The sequence below is a fragment of the Neovison vison genome, chromosome 2 (genome assembly GCF_020171115.1).
Source record: "Neovison vison isolate M4711 chromosome 2, ASM_NN_V1, whole genome shotgun sequence".
NCBI classification, from domain to species: domain Eukaryota; kingdom Metazoa; phylum Chordata; class Mammalia; order Carnivora; family Mustelidae; genus Neogale; species Neogale vison.
In genome coordinates this window covers 106,367,768-106,387,207 of record NC_058092.1, presented here as the reverse complement: position 1 = coordinate 106,387,207, position 19,440 = coordinate 106,367,768, and the positions used below count along the sequence as shown (strand labels likewise).

The 19,440-nt window shown below is 43.1% G+C and overlaps 1 protein-coding gene across 2 annotated transcripts; it reads right to left on the bottom strand.

Annotated features, from left to right (window-relative positions):
- Positions 1 to 309: 309 nt before the first annotated feature.
- ENSA (endosulfine alpha) lies at positions 310 to 7,070 on the bottom strand. Of its 2 annotated transcripts, XM_044239114.1 has the most exons (4): positions 7,005 to 7,070; positions 5,365 to 5,490; positions 3,930 to 4,096; positions 310 to 1,086 (listed from the first exon to the last, which is right to left on the bottom strand). In XM_044239114.1, the coding sequence occupies exons 1-4, from the start codon at positions 7,053 to 7,055 to the stop codon at positions 1,071 to 1,073; spliced, it is 360 nt and encodes a 119-aa protein (XP_044095049.1). In that variant the 5' UTR covers positions 7,056 to 7,070; the 3' UTR covers positions 310 to 1,070. The 2 variants fall into 2 exon arrangements, with proteins under 2 accessions (XP_044095049.1, XP_044095050.1); XM_044239115.1 differs by lacking the exon at positions 310 to 1,086 and having other exon boundaries at positions 1,937 to 4,096.
- Positions 7,071 to 19,440: the final 12,370 nt, after the last annotated feature.

The window sequence follows — 19,440 nt, the reverse complement described above, 5'->3', positions numbered from 1 at the left end:
GTGTTACAAACTATTTAGGTCAAATTCTTCATTTTGTGAGCCAAAATCTGAGGCTGACACATCTTCTACATTAGCTACAGAAACAAAAGGACAGATAGGAGTCAGGAAAAGTCCAGATCTATATGCTAACATCCCTAATTCCCTCTCGCCGAGTGATGGAAGCAGGGAGCCCAGTCATATCCCATATTAAGGGCCCCTATTCCTTAGAACTCAAGGCCCCACACCAGCTTTTCCCCTGAATGGTGTCTTTAGTTTCATTTTCTTCCCTTTTCCCAAACCCCAATAAAACACACCAACTGCTTCAGAATATTTCTGGGTTGTGTTTTTTTGTGGGTTGTCGTCTTTTTTTTTTTTTTATTTCAAATACTGAAAAAGTCTCCTGGGCTCTGTGGGTCTCCCCACGCTCATGGCCCCCTTTCCCCACGCTCACTGCCCTTCTCCCCACAGCAAATCTATTTCAAGGACAGCACTTTTTTCAGTGAACAATTAACATTAACTGTGTTCTCAGCTTGCTCTGCAGAACCAGAGGAGCTGTTTCCATCTGTCATATATAGATGGACAGTTTTTTTTTTTTTTAAATCTGACACCAGATCCCCAGCCACATCCAAGCAAACAAGGCATTTTTCTACAGAGCTGAATTAGAACTCCTCATCTGGAGTCTATGCCATTCCTCCCCCTCACACCCATCCCACACCAGCCACATGGTTAGGAAGGATAGTCAGGAATGTTTTTATCAACTCCAAGCCCTATTTCATATCCCCCACAAATTTCCCACCCCACCCTCTTAAACACTACACCCACAACCCCCCACCCCTCCCATCCCCTCCAGGATTTCACTGAGATTTCTCCCAACAGTTATTTGGAAAAAGGTAAAACAAAAAAGGTTCAGGGTCTTGGTGCTCAGCCCAAGGGGCTCCATGCGCTGGGACACCGACGGGCAGGGGCTTCTGCCTCTCCAGCCCGCACCCGAGCCACCTCCTGACCCCTGGCTGCAAAAGCAGGGAGGGGCAGGAGCCAGCACAGGACCCAGGAGGGCAGCGTCTCAGGATCTGGCGGAGCCCCGAGCAACATCATTCAACTTGGCCACTGCGGACGAACACAGAAGAAGAAAAAGAAAACACTGTCAAGTAATAGGGGAAAAAACCCGATGTTCCATCCCCGTCCCTACCCCAGGACTCTTCCATACTTAACAATCATTAGGCTACCTGGCACAAGCCTGAATCCAATCCACTGAGAGTTGAAGAGAAGAGACAGAGGAGAAGGGAGAGGGGAGAGGGAGAAAGAGGGCGGAGGAGAGGGAGAGAGACAGAGAGAAGAGGAGAGAGGGAGAAAAGGGGAGGGGAGAGAGAAAGAGGGGGAGAGAATTTCAGTTTTTTTTCTATCCACAAAACAAAGTGTTCTCCATCTTTCTGGAAATACCCATGAAAGCAATACAGAAAATTCTTTAGACAAGATCAAAATAACTCAAGGTGTGCAGGAGATTAAGCTGCCTGGCTTAGGGCAGGCTTGGTTTCACAGGCATGGCACAGCCAGCTGCAGCAGCAGAGGCTAATGGGGACACACACAGTGACGAGGAGGGGACAGCATGGAAGCTGGGGCCTGGCAATACACATGTTGTTCTGAGTGGATTTAATAATCTAGGTTTAATCGAGGTGATTTGGATTTGGGAATGACCCTTCTTTGCCACGAAGTGATGTATTTCATACTGTGCAAACAGGTGGCAAATACACAATGTGGCTCGTTTCTTTGTTTTCTTAGCCTTGAAGACGACCAGGTACAGAGAGCAAGCAAGACCAACAGTTTCTGATTTCCCTATTTCCTCTGTTCCTTCCTAAAAAAACAGACTCGTGACCTCAGCCTTGAGGATTCAAATGACCAATAGAGAAGGCAGCTCGGACAGGAAAGAAAAAAGTACAAAATTCGAGAGGATCGGAGATGAAGAAAACGTACAAAATTATATATATATTTATATATATAATAACATGACATATCTATATGTACAACATGGCTGCGACAGTTGAGGAAACTATACAAGGATGTTCGGCAATTTCCCCGTCCCACACAGACTTTAGACTAAGGAAGACAGCATGAGGAATGGAGCAAGAAACACAAAAATTATATACAATTACAAGTGACAGTCAAAGGAGTCTGGGGGCCAGGGAATCCAGGGATCCTGCTCTCTCCATTCCTTCCTCACCAACTCCCTCCTATCCAATCTGAGCGACAGCCTGAAAAGTGAATGGCCAGTCAGGGAAAAAGTATATACACCTGCCATCACCCCACATGTGCATCAGCAAGTTCATGGTCATTCTCATCAGGCCAAATGTTTGGCATATCAGAATTTATGAGGTGAGAGGACAAGAGAGGATTACAGGATCTTGCTCTCTTGAACAGTTGGTTCTTTCCCTGGCCGTCTCTGTGCTAACCAGCAGTAGGATTCAGGTCAAGTTAAGTAGGCTGAAGGTGCTGGCCACCAGCACCCCTCTCCCCCACCTGCTCACGAGTCCGCATTGCTGCTACTCATCCCACAGGTGCTGAGTTACCTGCCTCTGGGATGGCAGAGCTTTCTCTCCCTTATCACCTTCCCCCACCAGCTTCCTCCCAGGTGAATCATCTTCCTAAGAACCTGCTGCTCTAGCCTTGCCACAGTTCCAAGGCCTGGAGGCTGGCTTCAGCTTGTCCCTTTTCTTCTGTTCTCCCTAACAATACACCTGGCATCTGACTACATCTGAAACGTGGGAATCCACCACATATGTGTGACTGAGCATGTGTCCTCAGGCCTACAGCTGGGCTGCCACAGCAGGTTTTTGTAGCAAAGGTTCAGACTGGAGGCCAGGAGAGTGGGTGGGGCCAGAGACAAGAAGCTTCCATAGAAGCTAGCTTCTTACAACTTTTTCTTTGACCCTTAAGACCACGATACTTCTGAGGCCACGATACTTCTGAGGCCTCCTTGACTGAACCTGTACCTCCCAAATCTCAATGTCCTCTCTCCTCATGCAGTCCTCAAATGGTTCCACTCTGTGGGCTCAGCCACAGGTCTCCCTCATTTAGTTTTACAAAAATAGCAAAGACTTTTTTCAGCTGGCAGTTAAATGAATTTTAAATTTGAATCAATCCTATCTATATTCACTTCTGTTACAGATGAGGAAATAGAAATCCATAGAGGTTAAATGACTTGACCAATTTACACACCAGTTCTGCTCAGAGAGCAACTAGAACCCACATATCTTAACTTCAAACCCAGTGCTCTTTCCACTACCCCACACTTGCAAAAGCAAGAGAGAGAGAAGGTACCCATTTCATGTAAATGATGTGCTCCAATCTTTACATTATGTAAGAGCCAGGGCCAACTGTCAGAGACTCTCTGAGTAAGGGAGGTTAAGTGGGCACTGCAGTTTTAGGCAAGCAAACCACTTTTTCTTTTTGAGGATTCTCTAAACCTGCCATAATGGAAACACGAAGCAATAGCAGCCTAAGGGAAAAAAACACTTAGAAGCACAGAAAACAGATCTCATTCACTCTACCTTTCCCAGCTATGTCAGGTTAGCCTCTGGATGTAAACCTACCGAATTATTCCCAAGACTTAGCCCAGCCAATTTTGGGATAGTCTCTTCCAAAAGGAAAAATCACATCTCTACAGTTTCTCATACAAAAGAAAAAAGAGCATTTGCAGCAAGATCTAATCCTAGTCTCTCACTCTTGGGTCCCTACCTGGGCTACAATGAGGGCATGGAAATCTCAATTTAATCCAAGAAATGAACTCAGAACCCCTTTCCAACCCACATCACCTTCTTAGCAGCCCCCAGCAGAATCACAGTCATTTCTGGCTAGCAAGCTGAGAAGAGCTAACTAGCGCTCATTCCATCCCTGCTTATGATATACAAAAGTCCAGTGGGTGAGGAAGGGGACAGAGGGGGTGCCCAGGTTACCCCGCAAGCTTGCTGGTGACGAGCGAGGACTTTCTCTGGGGAAGATCCTGTGGGGTGGGGATGTGGTCACCAGTCACGAGGTTCTTGTCTGGTCCTGCACTTGGCAGCTGCTTATTCTTCATCTTGGCTTTGGCCATGTTGTAGTCTCCTGAGTCAAAGTACTTTTGCTAAGAGACAAGAGGGATATTTTAACTGAGTGAGGAAATCTGGCCTACCTCAAAAGCAAGGAGACTCACATCCATTATAAACCCTCATCATCTTAGATCTTTCCAGTCTTCCTTGATTAACCTCATGCACACAGAGTTTAGCATTAAGTACCTGTACTATGTCTTCTCCCCTTTGTGTTCTGACCTTTTCAGGTATGTAAGTAGTTTCCTTGCTACAATATAGATTTTAGGAGTTAGGAGTTAAGAGATAGCCCCCACATCCTTTATACACCCATCAGTACTGTATGGTTCAACCAAATTACTGACTATTCATAAAGGCTTACTGAGGACCGGTCAGTGTCCCAATGATCTGGTGCCAAGGAAATAAATAATAAGATATAAAGAAGCATCAATCTGGCAACCTCAAGTCAACAATCTCAAAATTAGAAATGATTCCCTCAGACCATGAATAGAAACTGGGTTTGTTCATGAGGATAATGTACTTTTCCTCTGACTCCCACTGCTCCCACACATGTTCCATGGCTGTGACAGCCTGCCCACGCCTGCCTTGCCTACGGCAAGGTAAACTGCAAATCAGCATCACATCATCATCTGTGACTAAGACTCAATAACTAGGATTCTCCACAGGGAATCTGTTTTACTGTCCATTTCATCCATACCTAGGAACACACTCCAGTCTAATGACTTATAATCCCTCAGTTAGTTTTAGGTACTTCTGGGGACAGAGAAACCTGATCAGGAGCTACACGGCTATGAAGGCGCACCCTCCCTTGGTGAGGAGGGCTACCCTGGATGAAAAAATATCTCTTGAGGGAGTAGAGTTAATGACTGGTACTAATTTCAAGGGTCTGAAGAAATCTATTCATTTCAAGTTGAAGAAGTCTAGAGGACAGATGGTTTGATCTTTTTTTGAAATCATGCACCCCAAAATTTAGCTCTCATCTTAAAAAGTATAGTCCTAAAACTCCCATCATCTAAACACACATATGCCTGGGGAAGTCAGCATTTCAGTTTCTAATGTCCTTCTTTCCCTCAATCCCCTAATGCCCCTATACCCAAATGTTTCAACATTAAGCCTTAATATCCTGTATGGTACCATTATCAGGGATTTATAATCATTTGCCTTGCTCTTTACAAGTTTCTAATTGCTCTCTACTACTGCCCAACAACAAAACCTCCAGATAAGCATTTAGGAGAAGCTCTACAGTTCTCATCCCAAAAGCCCCCTTTGGCTCCAAAGTAAGAGAATAAGAGATTGTGTCCCATACCCCTTTCTGGAGTCTCTTCATGAGGAAGTCAGAGCCTCCAGGCTTTTGTCCTAGGCTTGGATATTTGGCCTTTAGCTTTGCCTCCTCGGCTCTCTCAGGGAGAATACCTTCTTTCTCCTGTGTGTCCTGGAGGAAACAAATGGGCCAATTATACCGAGAAGCAACTGCTTCTATTATCTAATAACTTTTATACTATTAATTTTTCCTAGTGATCCACCTCTTGTAAACACTGTTTCTCTTCTGCTCCCAAATAAAGCTAGAACTTTGTTCAATCGATGAAGTTCAAGATGACTGTATTGTGAAGAAGCCCAGCGCCCCCCCCAAACCAGCTGCTTCTCACACTACACCTGAGGAACCACCCCGACCTGGGAGTATTGGATTAAAGATAACAGCTAAACAAAATACTTCGATCAAGAGCACACTATAGGGGCGCCTGGGTGGCTCAGTGGGTTAAGCTGCTGCCTTCGGCTCAGGTCATGATCTCAGGGTCCTGGGATCGAGTCCCGCATCGGGCTCTCTGCTCAGCAGGGAGCCTGCTTCCTCCTCTCTCTCTCTGCCTGCCTCTCTGCCTACTTGTGATCTCTCTCTGTCAAATAAATAAATAAAATCTTTAAAAAAAAAAAAAAGAAAAAAAGAGCACACTATAGCTCATTCAGCATAGAAGCTAGGGAAGACAAAGAGAGAAAAAAGCTAACCAGGGCTTCTGGTAACCCAAGATGAATAGGAAAGTTCCCTGGCTGTCCCTAACATGCAGTACAGGTCAAGCATAAAATTAAATGGGATAATTCTACTGAGATGTTCTCTTTTCCAGAGTCTAAGATAATCATCTGATGAGTCTCTCTATGGAGGAGACTAGCGCTATGTGGCCTCCAAAAATCTCCATCTTAGTAATGGAACAACATTGCTTCAGCATTTCCATAAACATTAGGTAGGAAGGTGACAGGTAAACAGAGATGAAAATGACACTATTTTTAAGCTCAGGAAAATTAAGATATAGGAGGTTCACTAGTATTTACTCACAGTTGTTGCCAAAAAGTCAACACCTACCCAAGTGGGCCAAGTGATGGAAGTTTGAGGAACATGCCAAGAGCATTCAGTTGGTTTGCAGGAGGGTCACACTGTTGTTATTACTCTTTTGCTTTTTGTGAGCCCCGATGCTCTTTTCTTTCGTAGCTTTTTTTAAAAAAAGGACCTAAAGCCGAATTTGTGGCTCTTTTAATGCAATTATATTCCCTTCCCTTGACAATCTGGCAGTTATAACCAGCTGCCTTTCACGAACCTCTGAGCCCTGTACTAAATGTTGTAAGTCAAATACAAGCCCCAATAAGAAATTTACTTGGGGTATTTTCATCAGAGAATTGTGGGTGAACTAAGTTCCACCACCCTGGAAGTCGGGGTGGTGGTGGAAAGAGGGTGGCGTCTTTCTTGTCACGACTCTTTTGCTGTCTTTTCTAGGTTTAACCTCCATTATTCTTTATGGAACTCTAGTCCTCTTTAAGCCTATTCGTTCCTGACTTGAGGGTGGGAAACCGACCATCCCTAACCGTCAAAATAGGTCTCTCGAGAAAGTTGCCGCCTTAAACTAGCCATAGTAATTACTACTTCTCTCTTTTCGGTGCCGATCTTTTAAACGTCTTTACCTCCACCTCTAGCTTTCTGAAGCGAGGCCCTGGCCTGGGTTGTCGGGTCATTTACCCCCATCGACCAATAACACACATCGCTTCCCAGTACCACTGGCCCCCTTTCATTCACCCAGTATTTCCAAACACCCCTTCCAATGGGAGCCAATGAGAGTGGGGTAGCTGGGACAATGACGTAACGATCTACCAATAGTTACTGGCTAAAGGTGGATTCTTTGGAGGCGACAGGCAAGCTGGAACACCAATCTGGAATGAGAGTGAGCCCCAAAGACCAATTGGAAGCCCGTGGGGGATCTTAGGGGCGGTGCTGCTAGCCTTGGCATTTTTGGCTCCTTTGGTGGGACCAGATTTCCATCGGCTCTAGCACTCGTTCCCGGAAGGCTTTGCTGGGCTTCGAACTGGAGAGCGGAAGGATGACGACCTTTTACTTTCAGATGGAGAGGAATAAGCTTTGCGCAGTGTTAGCAGAAAATTATCAATCTCCAGAAAATAATTTGGAGGTCAGGGTGCACCTTAAGTTGGTACTGATCACTATTGCAGATGTACTTGGCGTGTGGAACGGAGAGACTGGGACCCCCAAACCAAGTTGTCTTGCACAGATGGCTTTACATTCCATGATTTAACTCATCTGTACAGTTTTATACTTGTTCAAGGTCAGCCCATGGAGAATAAGTTCTTGAAAGGGAAAGCACAGTTCTAGGTACATGGTAAACATTTAGTAAATAGAGTTAACATTAGTTAACGTATCCTGAGTCACAGTTCAACAGTATTTGAGTGTTTGTGTGTAGATGGTAATGTATTAGTTTTACAGCGGTACATACAGAGTAAGACAGTCTCTGCCCTTAGAAAGCTTAGTTTAGTGGGCATGAGGGGAGGGTTTTCACAGTGTGCCAGGTGTAGCCTAAATCCCTACGACGAGATTTTAGACATCTCTTACTGGAGCCTTAGTCCACAGTTTTATATTAAAAACAAACATTAGTTTAAGCCTGATAACACTGCAAAAATTCATACTAAAATTTAATTTTCCAGGCAGCTTCTTGCGACAGTCTTGGGGCTATCTGCTCAATTTTCTGTATAATTAGGTGTACTTCTGGAAAAGTCTGGAAGCACTGTAAATCACAGATTATTATAGAAGGCAAAATCTGGTAAGCATTTAAATAAAAGTGTTAAAGTGCTTATAGGGGTTCAAAGGAAGACTAATTCAGTTTAGATTCCACACCACCAGCCCCCAAAAAGACTTCATGAAGGAGGTGGTATTTGAAATACGTTTTTTTTTTTTTTTTTTCAAAGAAAGAATGTACTGCGTGGGGGAAGAGGCAGAGATAGAATCTTAAGCCGGCTCCATACCATTGCAGAGCCTGAAGTGTGTTGGGTGGGGAGGCTCCATCCCATTACTCCAAGATCATGATTGGAGCCAAAATCAAAAGCTGGACCCTTAGCCAACTGAGCCACCCATGCACCCCAGAAATAAGTTTTGAAGACCTTAGCAGTTTGCTGGATAAAGATGAAGGCAAGAAGGGTATTCTAGGTACAGGGCTCAAAATGAAGGCCAGAAAAACAGAATTGAATGCAGATATGTAGGGCTTAAATGCCAGGATAAGGAACTTGTGAATAATTTAGTAAGCCATCTGAGACATTTAATATTTTTAGGCCAGAGAGTGACAGATCAGAACTGCCCTTTAGGAAGATTAATGTGGAGGTAATGAATAAAAATAATTCAGAATTCCAGGCAGAAAGACACCAGAGACCTGGCCCTCTAGCCAGGAGTGTACTGCAATATTCTAGGTGGGAGATAATTGGGATTTAAACTAGAGAGTGCAGTGCTTGCTTCGGCAGCACATATACTAAACTAGAGAGTGTAGAAAACTGTGAATCTAACTGAGAAAGTCTTTGGCAATGGAGTATTTGGGATTAACAGCTGAATGCATATAGGGAATTTGGACCCCGTGTGCTTCAGGATTACTACAGAAACAATAAATTCAAGAAGAAGGGTGCCTGGATGGCTCAGTCACTAAGCATCTGCCTTTGGCTCAGGTCATGATCCCAGAGTCCTGGGATCGAGCCCCGCATCAGGCTTCCTGCTTGGTGGGAAGCCTGCTTCTTCCTCTCCCACTCCCCCTGCTTGTGTTCCCTCTCTCGCGGTGTCTCTCTTGTCAAATAAATAAGATCTTAAAAAAAAAAAATTCAAGAAGAGGAGTCAATGTGGGAATGGAATTGGAAATAGACATAAAATGAGGTATTTCATTTTGACTTTTTAAAACCAGTGGGGCATTTTGTGGAGATATCCAGGCAATGAAGCCTTAGATAAAGACCTCTGAGATCTCCAGAGCTAAATATTTAGAGGTCTAGGAAATGTAGACCTAGAGTTTGGGAGAAAAGTAGAAGGTAATTATGAATAAAACTTCTTCATATAAATGTAAATAAAGTTGTGGAAGCAGATGATATCACCAAAGGAGAAAGAGATAAAGAGCCCCAAGATGGAAACCTGAGCAAAATGTGGCGAGGGACACAGACACACAAGATCAAAGGGGTAAGGAGAAGAATGAGGAAAAAAGTGACAGAGAAATTAAAGATGGAGAGGACAGGGGCACCTGGGTGGCTCAGCTGGTTAAGCATCCAAGTCTTGATTTCACTTGGGTTAGATCTTGGGGTCCTGGGATCAGGCCCTGTGTCACCCCCAACTTCCGCCGAGCTCTGTGCTTGGCAGGGGCTCTGCTTGAGGAGTCTTTCTCTACCTCTCCCTTTGCCCCTCTCCACAGCTTGTGTGTGTGTGTGTGTGTGTGTGTATGTGCATGCACATGCTCTCCCTTTCTCTCTAGAGTGAATAAATAAATCTTAAAAAAAAAAGATGGTGGAGACAAAACTACTTGCATGTGGTTAAAGAGTGAGGAAGTGGTAACAGTACTGAACAGTAAGGCAAAGAAGGGAATCATAGCATTGAATTGAAGAGGGAGCAGTAGAGGATTTTCTTTTTTGGAAAACAGTAAAGATTCAAGCATGTTTTCAGAAAAGGCAAGGTCTAATTGAGAGAAACTAAAAATGTAATTATCCATTTTAAAGAGGAGATAATGAAAGAATTAAAGTCTCAGAGGAGACCATTAGATCAAGAGGGAGAGAGGCAGACAGGATGGAAGGGAAATGTACAGAGAGATCTTCAAGTAGCTAAACGTTTAGGGAGGTCACATTGAATGGCCTTGCTCTCTGAGATTCTTTGGAGAATAAAAGGGATGGAAGGGTGGGATAGAGAATCTAGGGAAAATGGGGGTAGAAACAGCACTATAGAAAATAGCAATGGTTCAAAATGGCAAGAAAGATCCGAGATTGGATGGGTATGCTTTTGTAATAGTCCTAATCACTGGGGCTTTGGTCAGTAACTCCTGACTGCTTTGGAATGGAGAAAACAGACATCCTGTTAACAAGGGCAAAGGACTGCAAAAGAAGGAGCAGTGGAGGAAGGACAATGAGGAAGTCTAGATTGCTTTGCTGGTTTGTTGGTCATCTAGGCTTTTCAGGAAAGACAGAATAGAAAGGAGATGAAGAACTGGCCATGACACAGATGAAGCTCAGATTTGGTGGGAATGACAGGAGGGAGCAGAAGAGTAGGAGGTTGCAGTGAGAGGGGAATTTCACTGTGTATCTAAGAAGGTGGAGAAATTATAGGTTATGATGAGCTCTAGTCTATAATCATAATTGATGGCAGATATGGCATGGCTATAAAGTCACTGACTTTGATGTGATCAAGTAAATGTGAGGTCACAGATGTGGAAGTCTCAGAGCATAATCATAGGGAAGGAGGCTAGGATGGGGTAACTGTGACCTCTATGTTGAGAATGAGCTATAGGTCTCCAACACATATATGTTATTTAAATACATAAGGCACCACACTGTAATACCTACAATATTAGGTAAATATCTATGACACTTACCAAATAAGTTGTATTTGTGTTTATTTTTTATTTTATTTTTAAATGTTTTATTTATTTGACAGAGAGAGAGATCACAAGTAGGCAGAGAGGCAGGCAGAGAGAGAGGGGGAAGCAGTCTCCCCGCGGAACAGAGAGCCTGATGCAGGGCTCGATCCCAGGACCCCAAGATCATGACCTGAGCCAAAGGCAGAGGGTTTAACCCACTGAGCCACCCAGGAACCCTGGTATTTTTAAGTGTTTAAAAGAACATCTCTGGCTGAGCTGGTTAAGGAATGTTTCAGACAAGGTAGAACCTAAACTGGGACCATAAGGATGAATAGGAAGGTCGGAGATTGGTAGGCAGCAGGAGCAAGGAAAGGAAGACAGTTTAGAGGACCTCCTTATCTTATAAAAGATTAGAGGGTAAATGAGGACAATGGGAAAGGGAGAAAGAAACTATAGCAAGAGTAACAACTTCCTCGGGGAAGAGAGATCCTACTAGCCCAATCTGTATTTTTTAAAAACTCCCCAAAGAGAGTCTACAGATAAGGCTGATCTGGGAACCTGTGTAGAAACAGCAAAACATGAAGCTGTTTAGGTCGCTGGGGTCCTGAGGAGATAAGTAAGTCATGCCAAAGTTTGGTGTTTCATGAAGACAAAGGGGAACCCAATTTCAAGCAGGAAAATGGTACTGTTATTTTTTTTAAAGGTGGCATTATGAACTTAATATTTTATTTATTTATTAAGATTTTATTTATTTAATTTTTAAAAAAGATTTTATTTTATTTATTTATGACAGGCATAAGAGAGTGAGAGGCAGAGGCAGAGGGAGAAGGCTTCCCAAGGAGCAGGGAGCCTGATGTGAGACTTGATCCCAGGGCCCTGGGATCATGACCTGAGCTGAAGGCAGATGCTTAACCAGAAAAGGCACCCTATTTATTTAACGGACCAGCTGAGGCACCCTATTTATTTAACGGACAGAGAGAGAGAGGGAACACAAGCAGGGGGAGTGGGAGAGGAAGAAGCAAGCTTCCCGGTGAGTAGGGAGCCTGATGTGGGGCTTGATCCGAGGACCCCGGGGTCATACCTGAGCCAAAGGCAGACGCCTAACAACTGAGCTACCCTGGTACCCCAAGAAAATGGTATTGTTAGACTTGGGATTTGGAAAGATTTAACTGTGGTAGCTGCGTGGAGAGTGGTCTGGAGGGAGGCGGGAGACCAGCTTGACCTCTGACTATGGTAGTCCAGGCAAGACTTGGGAGGCCTGATCAAAGACAGAGGCCATGTGAACATAGAGGAGCTAAAGAGACAAAGGATATTGGATGTGGGGAATAAAGATGAGGAGAGAACCAAGGATGAATCCCAGTTTCCTAAGTGAAGTGCCATTTACAGAAAAGCAAGAAGAGCAAATTGGAGGAAAGGAGTAGGGAGAGAAGGGAACTTGAACTCATCTTACAGGTTTTTTTTTTCTTGTCTATGTCTGAATTTTTCAAGTCAGGACCTAAATATGTTCACAGAGTATGAGATGGGATATCTGGGAATAACACTAAAATTTGTCAGTGCTTTAGCTACGTGCTACAGAAGAATGGCCAATAAAAAGAAGTGAGACTGCTGACAGATCTTAGTTTAAGACCTATGCTGTTTGCGCCCTCTGATGGGCCAAACTGGGAATAACAGGAAATTAACCAAGCTATATCCTCTCCTTGCCTCCTTTACAAACTTAAATACTTAGAATGGGCCTGAAGTGTAGCCTAAGGAAAAGTAGTGATCAGAATAGTAGAGAGTTAAAGAAAAAAAAAATTTTTTTAAAGATTTTATTATCTGACAGAGAGAGTGAGAGAGCACAAGCAGGGGGAGCAGCAGGCAGAGGGAGAGGGAGAAGCAGGCTCCCACTGAGCAGGAAGCCCAATGTGGGGCTCAATCCCAGGATCATGACCTGAGTTGAAGGCAGACGCTTAATGGACTGAGGCACCCAGGCATTCCCTTTGCTCATTTCAAAGTCTTTTATAATTTTTTCCCTGAAAACAAAAAAGCCCCTCTTTTCATAAATACCTCATCTTGGCCTTCCATTCCATTGAAGTTCCATTGAAGTTGCATTAAAGTGCCAACATGTTACCCAGAAGATACCAAATCAGTTATCAGTTGCCATTTTAAATTTGGATTTTCACATAAACTTTAACTAACAGCTACAATGTGAAATATTGGCCCAGGAAAGGCCCTAGAGAAAATTACAGAAAAGGAAGAAAATGTACCTGGTGTCATCTACTAGTAGTAGCTTTCTCTTTGTTGTAGTTTTTGTATTTAAAACAGTCTTCAGCTGAAAGGGGACAATTATAACCCCAAAGAATGGATCACTAATAGAACTTAAGGTGCGGGACGCCTGGGTGGCTCAGTTGGTTGGATGACTGCCTTCGGCCCAGGTCATGGTCCCGGAGTTGTGGGATCGAGTCCCACATCGGGCTCCCAGCTCCATGGGGAGTCTGCTTCTCCCTCTGACCTTCTCCTTGCTCATGCTCTCTCTCACTGTCTCTCTCTCAAATAAATAAAAATCTTAAAAAAAAAACAAAAAACAACTTAAGTTGCTACCTAAGACTTCTGAGGGAGTGGAGCAAAGGGCTTTCAACCTTAAAAGGCTGTCAGCAGAGGTGGGTGGCTAAAGAGGTAGGAGGCTGGAGCAGGAGAAAGGAGGTTTATTTTTGTTTTTATCTGGGGGAGAGGGAGAGCGAGAGCGAGAGAAAGCAAGGGAAGAGCAGAGGAAGGAGTAGACTCTCCCCTGAGCAGGGAGTCCAACACAGGGATTGATCCCAGGACCCTGGGATCATGAGCCTGAGCTGAAGGCAGACACTTAACTGACTGAGCCCAGGCACATGAAAGAGAAAACCTTAAGAAGAGTATCACTGTTGGGTTTCTTGGGCAGCCAAGCAGGTAGATTCTCTTTCTTCAAACCTCTGTTTTCCCTCCCTCTTCATTCTCATTCCCTCTCTTCTTTCCCTCTTCCCTTCTCCTCTTCCTTTTTGAGATTGTCTGGACCTCTCCTTTCCAACTTCTTTTCCTCCATTAGGCTTTTTCCATTTATCTGAGAAACACCGTTAAGGTAAAACTGGTCAGTGCTATTAGAAGTTACCCTCAGAGGGTAGTAACTGGGAGGGAGCACAAGGCTAATTTCTGAAGTGCTTGTAATGTTCTGTTTCATAATCTTGGTGCTGGTTACATGAGTGTGTTCAGTTTGTGAAAACGGAGCTGTACACTTATTACACGTGTACTTTTCTGTAAGTATATTTCAATAGAAGTCTTAAGCTAAAGCAAAACAAACACCCGCCCCCATCACTGCCCGGCCCCTGCCCCTTGTTTCACTTGCTTCAGGTAAGTGACTGGATAACAAAAGGGGGTATAGAGAAGTGTACAAAGTGATCTGCACATTTTTGCCCACAGTCACCAGCTACTGTTTCCAAGGTCTCATGACACCAGTTTTGGCTTATTGACAAGGGGCAGTGGCAGTACTAATGGAAAATCATGGAAGAGCCATCCTCGTTACCTTAAACAGACAGACAAAAAGAATCAAATACACAGAAGAAACTGGGAGAGGTTTGGGGAATAAAGAAGTCATGGGGATGAAAAGTACAGCGTAAGGGGGCGCCCGGGTGGCTCAGTCAGTTAAGCTTCTGCCTTCGGCTCAGGTCATGATCCTGGAGTCCCAGGATCGAGTGTCCCATCGGGCTCCCTGCTCAGCGGGGAGTCTGCTTCTCCCTCTCCTGCCTTCTTCTCCCCCTGCTTGTGCTCTCTCTCAAATAAATAAAAAAAAAGAAAAAAGTACAGCATAGGGAATATAGTCAATATCTTGTAATAACATTGTATGGTGACACATGGTGACCACACTTATGGGAAGGAGCACCGTGTAATGCATAGAATTGTTGATCACTATTTAAAAAAAAAGAAAAAAAAAAGAAAAAAGTATAGCATAGGGAATATAGTCAATATCTTGTAATAACATTGTATGGTGACACATGGTGACCACACTTATGGGAAGGAGCACCGTGTAATGCATAGAATTGTTGAATCACTATTTTCACCTGAAACTAATATACATTTATGTCAACTACACTTCAATCAAAAAAGTCATCTTTTTTTTTTAAGATTTTTTTTTTTTTTAATTTTAGAGAGGGAGGGAGGGAGAGAGAGAGTGAGTGAGTACCAGGGGAGGGAGAGAGGGAGAGAAGAACTCTGCGTTGAGCCTGGAGCCAGATTCGGGGCTCAACCCCAGGACTCTGAGACCATGACCAGAGCTGCAACCAAGTCAGATGCCCAAGCAGACTGACCCACCCAGGCACCCCCCAAAATCATCTATTTTTAAAACATGTCTTGTATTACAAAAGCATTTTAAAATAAGTATTTGCTCAGTTTTTTAAAATGTTCATGATGTTCTTAGGAATCTGGGGTGCCAGGGTGGCTCAGTAGGTTAAGCACTGGCTCTTGATTTTGGCACAGGTCATGATCTCAGGGTCCTGGGATCATGCCTGGTGTTGGGCTCTGTACTCAGCAGGCAGTCGTCTCTGGATTCTCCCTCTCCTTCTCCCTCTGCCGCTCCCTACTGCTCTCTCTCTCTCAAATAAATAAGTAAACCTTAAAAAAAGAATCCATTCAGCTATTCTGCTACCTTCTGTACTTTTCCCTCTTTGATCATAACCATCTCTCCTACACCCAAAGTTTAATTTAGTTGTTGTTTTTTAAGATTTATTTATTTGAGAGAGTGAGAGAGAGTGAGAATGGGGGTCAGGAGCAGCACAGGGAGAGGGAGAAACCCAAGCAGATGCACTGACTTCAGAGCCTGACACAGGGCTCGATCTCACAACCCATGAGGTCATGACTGGTGCTGAAACCAATCTGATGCTTAACCTACAGGCACCCCTAATTTAGTTTAATTATAAACCAGTTTAACCTAAGTTATCTAAGAACTTCTTGGCCTCCACCTGGAGTTTAAGAAAAGCTGAGGTGACAGAGCTGGGGAGAAATTTTTGTTTTTAATTTTAGACTAACTCAGAAATATTTTGAGGTATTATGACTAAATATCCAGAAATCTTTGAAGAAGTACTCAACATGTGAGTGGGAGGAATTTCAACATCTTTGAAATGCAAGAAAAATTTTGGCTTTGAATTTTTTCCCTCAAATCAGGAAAATGACGCACATCTACTGGGCCTACTTATGTGGCAAAAACATGTAGATTTGGTCAAGAAGTCCTTCTGAAGGGTAAAAAGCCCTAGATTCCTGATTTCTAAAGTAAGTTCAGGTAAAATACCATATTTTATCTGAACTTACCTCTCTGACAGAGAGGTTCAAGTAGGTTGAAAAAACCCAAAGTAGTGGACAGATTATTGATATTCAGGGAAAAAAATCTACATAAAACATGTCTATTTGAAGAGCTCTTAGGGAATAGTTGATACGCCCCTTCCCAGTTGAATCTACTTTTTTTTAAAAAGATTTTATTTATTTATTTGACAGAGAGAGACATGGAGAGAGAGGGAACAAGCAGGGGGAGTGGGAGAGGGAGAAGCAGACCTCCCACAGAGCAGGAAGCCCAATGTGGGGCTCGATCCCAGGACCCTTAGATCATGACCTGAGCCAAAGGCAGAGGTAAACCTGAGTCACCCAGGTGCCCCTACTTTTTAATAATTTGGAATGTAAAGGGAACTAATGACAGTAAGTTGGACTGCTAGAAATGGGAGATTTCTGCCAGGAGGTGATCTTGCTTTGTCTGACTTACATTCTGAGATAATTAATCTGCTTGCTGGGAGAGATGGCTCCCTTTCTTGCTTAATACACAGTTATGTCCGTCTGTCTCTTTTTACTGGAACTCAATGAAAAGAAAAGGCAGACAGACCAAAGCCTGGGGAAAACTGGGGACAAAGGAACAGAGATTCATGTATACATGTAATAGATAACAGGAAAAAAAGTTCTACCTAATTTATTTCAGCATTAAAACAATTATTTTTGGGCGCCTGGGTGGCTCAGTGGGTTAAGCCGCTGCCTTCGGCTCAGGTCATGATCTCAGGATCCTGGGATGGAGTCCCGCATCAGGCTCTCTGCTCAGCAGGGAGCCTGCTTCCCTCTCTCTCTCTCTGCCTGCCTCTCCGTCTACTTGTGATTTCTCTCTGTCAAATAAATAAATAAAACCTTAAAAAGAAAAACAAAAAAAAACCCAATTATTTTTATTATTTAGGGAGTAAAACATTTTTAGAAATCATATGAATATGTATCTACAGGCATTTTAGTTATGTGGAAAAGCGGAAGAACAAATTTTTAATCTTTTTTTTTTTTTAAAGATTTTCTTTATTTATTTGACAGAGAGAGAGATCGCAAGTAGGTGGAGAGCCAGGCAGAAAGAGAGAGAGGAGGAAGCAGGCTCCCTGCCAAGCAGAGAGCCCGATGCGGGGCTGGATCCCAGGACCCTGAGATTATGACCTGAGCTGAAGGTAGCGGCTTTAACCGAGCAACCCAGGCACCCCCAATTTTTAATCTTTTAATTAGCATCCTCTTCATAGTTTTTTAAAAAATTTGATGTCAGAAAAAAGGAGAGAGTAAAATATTTACTGTTATAAAAAACAACCCTTTACCTAGAATTCTATATCCAGTGAAATTATCCTTCAAAATGGAAGGATAAATACCTTCTCAGACAAAAACTGAGAGAATTCATGTGCAGCAGATATGCCTTGTAGGAAATATATACATATTTTTAAAGATTTTATTTATTTGACAGAGATCACAAGTAGGCAGAGAAGCAGGCAGAGAGAGAGGAGGAAGCAGGGTCCCTGCTGAGCAGAGAACCCCATGCAGGGCTCGATCCCAGGACCCTGGGATCATGACCCAAGCCGAAGGCAGAGGCTTTAACCCACTGAGCCACCCAGGTGCCCCGCCTTGTAGGAAATATTAAAAGCAGTTAGAAGCAAAATTATATGTCAGAAACTCGGTTTTATAGAAAGAAAAGCACCAGGGAAGGAATAAATGAAATAAACAAAAATATGTAATTTTCTAGTTTCAAAAAACTTTTAGTTTACAACTTAAATATATTCCCTTAGAATGGTATCTTTTAGAAATTTAAAGACATGTGAAAAGCACACATATCCACACACAAATTCCAGCACATGACAAATATTTTTGGACATACTGTTGTCCTGCCTCAAATAGTTCAGCTCTTCCTCCTCAATCTGAAAAGATTCAAGACCGAGTTTAAATGGAGGCAGGAGAGAGTAATGGTTAAAAGCATGTATTTGAATTTACACTCTGCATTGTGTCCTTAGGCAGGACTTATTACCTGAGTTTTCTTTAAAACAACCTTACAGGATTTTAGTGTTGTGAGGAATAAATAACATATAAAGTAGCATAGTACCTCACAAATGTGCAGTACATGAAAGCTACTATAAATTAATACAACTCCTCTAAGTCTATCCTAATGGTCCCAGGAAGAAGGTCACTTCTTTCTTTGTGCATCCAAATACTAAGATTTGGGGTGCCTGGGTGGCTCAGTTGGTTGGGTGTCTGCCTTTGGCTCCAGTTGTGATACCAGCGTCCTGGGATCAAGCCCCACACCGAACTTCTTCTCCCTCTACCTCTGCCTGCCTCTCCCCTTTCTTGTGCTCTCTGTCAAATAAAAAAGTCTTAAAAAACACAACAAGTATTAAGTTTCTATTTCTATTAGAGCGCTAATCAAAAAATATCCTATTTGTCCACTTTAATGTGAGTTCTTGGAGGTGAAATTGTGTCCTATACAACTTTTTATTGTCAACACCTAGCAAGTGCCAGTTATTGGCAATTTTAAAATCCAAATTTGTAAGTACTCAGTATTTTGGGGATGAATGAATTACAGCAATAAAATATCAAGCAGTGGTCTCAGAATTTAACATGCAGCTTTTGGAGACTGTGTTTAAAATGCAGCTTCCTAAGCCCGTAACCTACCAGAGATGAATTTACTACAAACCTGCTAAATTTTAGCAAGGTAACCCTCACCCCAAGGTGATTTTGGTACAGTACTCTTTGCACCACATTTTGAAAAACATTACATAAAGGTAACAATGCTTTGCTTGAAATAAAATAAACAAGTATAAACAATTCTAGTAAATATATTTCTTATTGTCCCCTGTGCTGTAGACATTATATAGAAGGGAAGAACAATAAGCCAATTACAAGCACAATTATTATTATTATTATTATTATTTTAGGATTTTATTTATTTATTTGACAGAGAGAGAGATCACAAGTAGGCAGAGAGGCAGGCAGAGAGAGAGAGAGAGAGGAGGAAGCAGGCTCCCTGCCGAGCAGAGAGCCTGATGCGGGACTTGATCCCAGGACCCTGAGATCATGACCTGAGCCGAAGGTAGAGGCTTAACCCACTGAGCCACCCAGGCACCCCACAAGCACAATTAGCTTTTTGTAGATGCCACTTTTAGGCAACAGGCTTGAGCAATGCAAATTTGAGCAAGGTAGAATGGCCCACCATAACCCCCTGAATACAGACAGGCCCATTTCAGGTGAGCCACCTC

Bases quoted from the DNA above. Each gene is read 5' to 3' on its own strand.
- ENSA (XM_044239114.1), bottom strand. From the start codon at position 7,055: ATGACCCGACAACCCAGGCCAGGGCCTCGCTTCAGAAAGCTAGAGGTG. The intron at 5,491-7,004 runs GTAAAGACGTTT...TGTTTCCTCCAG, and splicing joins TCAGAAAGCTAGAGGTGGAG to GACACACAGGAGAAAGAAGG. The intron at 4,097-5,364 runs GTATGGGACACA...CTTGTCTCTTAG, and splicing joins TGAAGAGACTCCAGAAAGGG to CAAAAGTACTTTGACTCAGG.